The 8602-nt window shown below is 37.5% G+C and overlaps 1 protein-coding gene across 2 annotated transcripts; it reads left to right on the forward strand.

Moving 5' to 3' along the window:
• Positions 1-5936: 5936 nt before the first annotated feature.
• On the forward strand, positions 5937-8368 carry LOC120068378 (large ribosomal subunit protein uL14x/uL14z/uL14y). 2 transcript variants are annotated; one of them, XM_039020128.2, is made up of 5 exons: positions 5937-6077; positions 6200-6484; positions 7451-7492; positions 7870-7975; positions 8141-8368. In XM_039020128.2, exons 1-4 carry the CDS (start codon positions 6065-6067, stop codon positions 7950-7952), a joined length of 423 nt encoding a protein of 140 aa, XP_038876056.1. In that variant the 5' UTR covers positions 5937-6064; the 3' UTR covers positions 7953-7975; positions 8141-8368. The 2 variants fall into 2 exon arrangements, 1 of the variants encoding a protein (XP_038876056.1); XR_005479183.2 differs by having other exon boundaries at positions 5948-6077; positions 7870-8045.
• The last annotated feature ends 234 nt before the right edge of the window (positions 8369-8602 follow it).

Here is an 8602-nt window from a genome sequence, read left to right on the forward strand (position 1 = left end):
TTGGAACTACAATAGTCACCGTTCGTTCGGTCCAGAACTGTTAACCCTTAACAATTTCGTGTAAGTGTAACCCCTCATTTCCTGCCCCAAAGTCCCATCCTAATGCGCCCACCATAGGAAAAAGGTAGATTAGGATAAGAAACTAAACGATCTTATCCTATACAGGAGATCAAATAAAGAAACGTGCAAAATTGCCATTCTATAAGGGGACACTCCCAGGGTACCTCGAGGCGATGCACAAGAACTTTATCCAACCTAACGAGAGAGACCATGGGATATGCTGTCGCACGTCTTGCTCCCACTTACTATGAACATTCTCTCAATCCACCTTGATATTGACCTACCCAAACACCATCCTTTAGGGGGACACTCCCAGGGTGCCACAAGGTCGAGGATAGATCTCACAGTGTGGACAATAAATGAAGAAATGCAAGAGGTTTAAATGAAGTATCAGATACCCCAAGTATCTCCCCTTAAATGTTCTACCTAGGGGTTCATTAACTTAGACCATTTGGCTACTGATTTTAATCTAAGTCAGTTTAATTTGCCCAAAAACAACTTTTGTATTTGAAATTAAACAAGTTCAAGTAGTCAGATTAAAATTTTTAATGGATTGTCCTCAAATTTGCATGCATGCATCAAATCTATCTAATTCACCTTTTCAGGTAGGTTCCCAGGTAGGGTTGTTCCGTTTTCGTCACCTTAAATACCCCAACCTAGACAGAATCCGCCTTAGACAAAAGATCCCTTATAGGTAGATTTGCTAACTTTAACCTTTTATTAGTCAATTTAATCCTATTTAACTGATTAAAAGATTAAAGCCTAGGTTGCTAATCTTATTAGAACCATGATCTTAGGTTTATCTTCACCAAGTTTTAAAACACTTTTAAAACCATGATTCAAACCTAAGTTCGCATGCATGTCTTTCTTATAGATTTTAGTTCTAATTTTCTTATAACCCTTATTAAAGAAACAACTAAAACGATACACATTGCCACACAACTAGGTATTTATAACACTTATAAATTTAGTTATGTGTCATGCTTCATGCAATGCCCATTCATTATTATACATAACTTTTATATACAAGTAATAACCAAGCAAACATGCTTCCATACACCCTTATACTATAACATTTATAATATAAAGATGATGCATGTCTGTGCTTTATGCATGCATAAATATAAATCTTATATTATATAATGCATGAGCATGCTCTTATGTAATTTAAATCATGTTTATCTAAATCATAACACTTATAATAAAGAGATGATGCATGACCAATGCATAACCTAAGGTGGGATTTCTTCTATATGGCGTACCATATGACATATAAATAAACATACATCCTATGTACATTTACAAAAGATTAATGGACCGGGATGAACCGCCTCAAAACTGAAAATAAAAATTCTATCTATTACATTTTCCATCGAGTAAACTGGTTCACAGGCGAACCGGATCTTGAACCGCTCGGGCGAAGCTCCCATTGTTTAGTAAACGCGGTCGGGTATACACGATGGTTTAGCTACAATCGAGTACCAATAACTATGCGATGAAGCGTGAGGTACCCGATCATTTAGTGCACAAGACAAAACATGCGAGTCTAAACGATCGTTTAGACGACGACGTTGCTGTGAAGCACGATCGTTTAGACGATTACATAATTTAGTAAACTATTTACCCCGAGATCATGTAGTCAAGAACTAAGCGATGAAGCTTGCTGAGCTACATGATCGTCTAATGTGTGCGCGTCTACCTGCTCCCGAGTATCCGATACTCTACGATCGTTTACCCCATCGTTTACATGACCCGACCAATGCTTGGTCGTCTTCATCCTCGAAGAACGGCAACTCTTTGCCTTGAAGCCTCAACACGAATGACTCAACGATTCAAACACTTTGAATTTACAGACTCGATAACAAGTTAATACGCCCAAAATGCAGGGGCCCTTACAATTAACTTCAAATGTAAAAGAATTTAAACGACCAGAGGCTTCATCCCAGAAAACTCCATTAATCCACATCCACCAAACCATTTAACACTTACATAGAATGTAGACATGCATTACCCAACGAGAAAGTAAATGCTATTCTTTGCATCAATGAATTTGGAATATCAGAACCTGGCTCTGATACCAATTGAAGGAACTCTTATCAAAGAGTACCTCTAAGCGGAAGCGAGATCGTTCCAAACTCATTGTGACATAATTACCACATGCACAATCATACAGACTAGATATGCATTTAACAACAAATTATAGGCATGCTTTGAACTTTAACAACAACAAGAGAACAAGAAACATACCAGTTAAAGAACCCTTATTCATAGAAAACTCATTCTCGTCCAAGGACCGCTTCTCTCGCTCTCGCTGAGAATGTCCAAGCTATTGTCCACTAAATCGTCTACCCATGAAGGGACTCCTGACGAACTCAGCAACAATGAAGACACTACCATTTGGAACCCTAAGTATTCTCAGAGTGAGAATCTAGGAGGTGTGGGCACTGTTGGATTTTGTAGAGGGAATGAGGAATAGACAATCGTATGCCACGACCAAGCAAGTGGGAGAAGTCGAGTGTCTATCGTATAGACGATGCTTGATCGTTTAGGAAGAGGTACACGATCTTTTAGTAAAAAGGACAAGATCGTATAGATGATCGTTTAGAAAGAGCTAGACGATCGTTTAACAAATCCTATGCGATCGTTTAGTAAACCACGCGCGTGTATACGATCGTTTAAAAATTTTGAGCTATCGTGTAGGCTCTCGGTTTGCTATGCGATAGGCAGTATACACTCGGTGAGCGAATGTCTGATATTTGCAAAATGAAAACAATTTTTATTTTATCCTTCAGTTATGAAAACTAAATGCAACCTCCCACTATCTCATTCAGTTACGGAGAAAAAGTCGGGCAACAATTATCCTATAATTGTTAAAATTAAATAATAAATATAATCATATTATATTCATTAATCTATAGTTTAATATCATATCAAATGCAACATATGAACCATAGTCTTTTCTCCTCCACTAGATATAAATCATATTTATATCCATTTCCTTCAATTAATGTATCTCATACATTATGTCAACCATATCATATATAATTGATCAGTTCAATCATATGATATATAATCGAACTCCCTCTTGTCAATTTAAACACTTCAAACTGACCCAAAAACTAATTCTCAACTTGAATCCATTGAGCTACCAAAGGGACCTTATGGACCTATGGCTCGAAGCTCCAACGGTACGTGAATAGCTGACAGAACTCTTTAGCCACGAGATCCACCATCCGTTAACTTCCAGACATTCCACTAAAAACCAATAACTGCACTCTTCTCAGCATAGATATATTTCTGTGTCCATCGGATATAACCAATCAACAGTACGATAACCCTTCACAGATACTCGTAAGTACAACTGAACCGATTTACTATTTTGCCTCTATAGTTATATTTAACTTCTTAAGTACCACTGATTCCTCTAATGAACAATACGACATAGTCCTATTATGTGTGGACACCTCTCGGGCCATGAAAAGGTGTGTGGCGTCACATTGTTCAAGCCCCGGAATCAGCCTTTAAAGGAGCAATCTATCTACTTACCCTTACTTCGGGGAAGGAGTGAATTCCATCTTGTGTAGCTACGTTTCCATCTCCCAAATTAGACGATCCCCAAAGTGGTAGGTTTGAGTCGGTAATTTGGCCACTCGCACCCATACAAATCAAAGAACCGCCCTCAAAGGTAGAAGTTCCCAACTCACCCAGGATTGAGGTCATGTTATCTATAGTCATCCTAGTGAAGTGAAGTCTCTATCATGAACGGTGTTATATAATGAGGCTATAACACTTTGTGGTCTGGTCTTATACAAACTTGTTTGTATAGGACACCCTTGCTTGCATGTCTCTACATGAATGATTAGGATCAGACCATCTGTAGCAAGTCACAACATTTGTAACTCTTCTACAAAGCAGGCTGCATCCGTAGTGTCACTAGGATAAGGTTTCCCTCCTATATCCATATACTACATGCCATTTTGGTTATCACTTAAGGCATGATCCACCTGTATATCTCCATATACATGTTTAAGTTATAACGACAACCAGGGATCTTAGTTTATTGGTTTATGGTAAAGCAAATAAAACATTCCATGTTTCATAGATAATAATGAAGAAAATATCATATATTATTACATCACAAACGTTTGTTTAATACAATGTTTACAAATTACAGGACCCAATGAGAGTTTAGGGCATCAACCCCAACAATTTCTGCACAATTTTATTTAGTATATTCTGATTTATGGGGTTCTGCACCTGTTATGTCCTCTGATGATTATTGTTACTATGTACACTTCCTTGATGACTTTAGTAGGTTTTCATGGATTCATCCTTTAAAATTGAAAAGTGATACAGTGACTGCCTTTTTTCACTTCCTTAGCATGGTAAAGAATCAGTTTAGAACATCTATAAAAGCTTTTCAGTCAGACAATGGGGGGGAATACAAACAAATACATCAAATGTGTGCTACATTAGGAATTAAGTCACAGTTGTCTTGCCCTTATACATCAACACAAAATGGTAGGGTTGAAAGGAAACAACGACACATTGTTGAAATAGGCCTAACATTACTAGCCCAAGCCTCGATGACTCTACGTTTCTGGTAGGATGTGTTTACGACTTCAACATTTATAATCAATGGTTTACCTTTAACAGTTCTAAAGGGACGGTCTTCAATGGAAAAACTCATTCATAAGCAGTTAAAATTTTCAGAATTAAGAGTTTTTTGGTGTGCTTGCTATCAATGTCTTCGTCCATAAAATGTGCAAAAGTTTCAGTATAAATCAGAGAGATGTGTCTACTTAGGTCCCAGCCCTGTCCATAAAGGACACAAGTGCCTAACTCAGTCAAGAAAAATATTAATATCACGACATGTTGATTTTGATGAACTTTTCTTTCCTTTTGCAATAGGTTTTGGATCTGATCCATTGTTAGAGGTTGCAGTTAGCACACACACTTCCATCTCTTATCCACCACCACCATGGGATGACCAACCCACTTGTGTTCCTTAGCCCAATCCCACCATCAAAATTCCTACCTCTACTAGTCCTAACCCGAGCACAAGCCCACATCAAAACCATTCCCCTACCACCCCAACACCAAGCCCAAATATATGCATTCCACCCCGCCCCCCCCACTGACACTTGGACCACCGACTCCCTCATCTGATCACCCGTGTCCTTCTCTAGCTCTAAACCTAACACATCTAATCCCTCTATAACATTCAGCCCTTCCCCTATTCGAAGCTCAGACAGTCTTTTTACAACAACCTCTCCATCCTCAAATTCACATGAGCTAAACATTATATCAACAATACTTGCAAAGAAGAAGAAACATAAAAAAGGGGTTTGTTCCATGGAATGAGTTGAGTATTACGAAGATTATGAGAAAGAGTTTAAAAGGAAAGATTATGAAGAAGGAAGTACCTAATTAGGCGATGGGTGTGTGAATAGTCCAACATCTCATGGTTGGAAATTTTCAAATTGGGGATAAATTTCGGCATTGATAGTGGCGGGAGAATAAGTGAGAAGGAGAGGGTCCGTTAATGTAGAATGAGGGAGAGAACAAAAGCGAGGAGGGAGAAAGAAAGGTAAGTATTAAAAAAATATTTTTTCCATGTTATCTTGCCACGTTAGCATTTACAAATTTTTTAATATTAAAATAGATATTTTAAACCTATCTTTAAAAATTCAGAACCGAATTGACCCATTTAAAATATCAATAACTAAATACACTTATTATTCAAAACTCAAGACCAAAAATATTTTTTTTACCCTAAATATAAATACAAACCTTTTAAAAGTAGGAACTGTTTTGACGTCATAATGCAAGGAGGGGCATTTATAAGAAAAAACCTATAGTTTGTGGGGGTATTTATGTAAATATACCCGACTTTCATAGCAACCCAAAACCCTAGAGCTCTGAATGTGGCGTAAAGCATATAAAACTAATGGTAATGCTTCAGTTATAGCGGCCGCGGGAGAGAAGCCAAAGTTCATCAACAATGTCGAAGCGAGGTACTCTTCTTCTTCTCCATTACTCCTTGTTCTCGCATGGCGTCTCATTATTCAAAATGAACTTGCTTTGTCGTTTGTATCATCTAATGGCTATGCTGGAACTAATTTGATTGCTATCACAGGAAGGGGAGGATCTGCAGGGAACAAGTTTCGGATGTCACTGGGTCTTCCAGTGGCTGCTACTGTCAACTGTGCAGACAACACGGGAGCTAAGAATCTCTACATCATTTCAGTGAAAGGGATCAAAGGTCGCCTCAATAGGTTGCCATCCGCATGTGTTGGTGATATGGTTATGGCCACCGTCAAGAAAGGGAAGCCTGATCTCAGGAAGAAGGTCTTGCCTGCTGTTATTGTTAGGCAGCGCAAGCCATGGCGCCGAAAGGACGGTGTCTTCATGTATTTCGAAGGTTTTACCTACTTCCATCCTTTTCCTATTTGCTTTTTTGGCGCTTTTGTTTGCTTGCTTGTTTGTTTTGTTTTCCTCCATTAGGCAGCGGTAAATTGGATCGAGGATGATCTTGAATTTCGGGGTTGAATTAGGAGTATTGACGATATTAATTGTTGGGTTATCGGTGTAATTTGTAGGTTTAACTTGCAATTCTTAATTTGATCTTTCTCTTCGCTGCTGGGATGGTCGTTTATCTCATGAGCGTGTGAAAATTCAATCAAAATTTGGCTGCCTAGTGTTCAATGACTTTTTTTAATGAAGGTCTTTTGCTTTATTCTTGTAGTGTCTTTCTTGTTTTTTTTTTCTTATATGGAAATAAGTTGCCCATTTTGAAAATTTTTCCAAACTATATTTTTATGGTTTGCCCATTTGATTGATGAGCATTGTGTTAAGACGCCATTTTACAACTTGGTCAACTTTTTTTTTTTTTTTCAGTATATTCAACTTCTAGAATGTGTGAATTTGCTTCGTTGGAACTTGCAACTTGTAAGGTTGTAGAAAGATTAGTTTACTTATTTGTCAAAGTTTATAAGAAAGATTGCTAGTGCCTTTTATTTGGTAATTTGATTCAGTTTGATTGTGCTACTGCCTTTTATTTGGTAATTTGATTCAGTTTGATTGGCTTTGATGAGGATCCCATTATGACGGTTTCTGTTCTTTGTCTGCATTAATCAACAATTCTCTTTTAGAAATTGGACATGGTTTTCTTTTGAGACTTTGCCGTTGTAATTTAGAGTCTTTGTTTCTGTCTTAATGTTGGCTGGGGAAGTAATGCATTTCTACCCTTTTTGATCTAGAAGTTAGCTGGACTATTGATGTGAAGTTGCGAATAGGATGATTGTACTGGTTTCCAATGTAAATTCTTACCACCATTACAACTTGTTCTTGTGCTTTTCTTATTTGTATTGTATTTTTTTTCCCCCAGATAATGCTGGTGTTATTGTCAATCCCAAGGGCGAGATGAAAGGTAATGTTTATTTATTTTTCTAAATATGTATTTTTGTTATTTTATTTTTATTCCAATGACTGTTTGGGTCAGCTTAGAATGCAATGGCTTCCTGGTCTGTGAGTATAGTATGTTTTTAAATTCGAGACATGTCACAGAAGATGGTAATTATCCTGAAGAATTTGAAATTTGAAGGCAATTCAGGGTTGAGAATGTGAAGCTTTGGCTAGTTAGGGCTCTGCTTATTTCGTAAATAAAGAACAATTGTCTTTGATGAAACCTGCTTACTATTCTTGGTGAACTCTGTATGTGTTTCGGTTGGATAGCACCCGTTCCCTATTTCATGGTGCTGGCAACAGGCAGACGAAGATTTATAACGATTGTGCATTTGCTTGCAGGTTCGGCTATTACTGGCCCCATAGGAAAGGAATGTGCTGATCTCTGGCCGAGGATTGCAAGTGCTGCGAATGCCATCGTCTGAGAGTATAGCCAAAGCCATTATAGGTCGTGCCATGTTTAAGATTTTCTTCTAGTCTTCTTTTGGTTGGGTTTGCTCCTGCTTTGTTAGACACAGGTGCAGGTTCAATTTTGAGGTTTCTTAATCTTAATGGATTGCTCAAGTTTTATAACGTTGCTTTTTGCTCCTTTCTTTTATGTGAACTTTTGCAGTTTTCGCTTATAGATACGAAGGATGCAAGTTTTATAACGTTATTATCGGAAGAAGTATTAGAAAGTTGTGTCGTTCTTGCTTGCTCTTGTAGGGAATCTGGTGTTCAGTGGTGTTCGATGATAAAAAGTTGTATGTTTGTTCACATCTAAATAGTCCCGTTCACAGTTTAAAATGTTGATCTCGAGATCTTGATCTTATGGAAATGTGAATTACATTTCTTATGTTAATTTCGATGTCATGGGGAAATTGAATACCAAGGTTCCATTCTAAATCAATCCATGAAGATGGACAGTTACCATAAAATTCTTGAGAATATTGTGAATAAGATGTTAAAAAATTGAGGTACATTATTATTATTATTTTAGAAATAATAATTTATTGGTAGGATGATTTTGAGGTTAGGTTAGGTGACATTTTCAGAAGAGGTTTTTGTGGTTGATTGGTTGGAATGGTTGGTATTG

Source organism: Benincasa hispida, chromosome 12 (genome assembly GCF_027475165.1).
Source record: "Benincasa hispida cultivar pf3 chromosome 12, pf3_genome.v1.1, whole genome shotgun sequence".
In the NCBI taxonomy this organism is placed as follows: domain Eukaryota; kingdom Viridiplantae; phylum Streptophyta; class Magnoliopsida; order Cucurbitales; family Cucurbitaceae; genus Benincasa; species Benincasa hispida.

Excerpts from the sequence above, each read along its gene's own strand:
- LOC120068378 (XM_039020128.2), top strand. Across the intron at positions 6,485-7,450 it reads TGTCTTCATGTATTTCGAAG|ATAATGCTGGTGTTATTGTC; the intron begins GTTTTACCTACT and ends TTTTTCCCCCAG. Across the intron at positions 7,493-7,869 it reads TCCCAAGGGCGAGATGAAAG|GTTCGGCTATTACTGGCCCC; the intron begins GTAATGTTTATT and ends ATTTGCTTGCAG.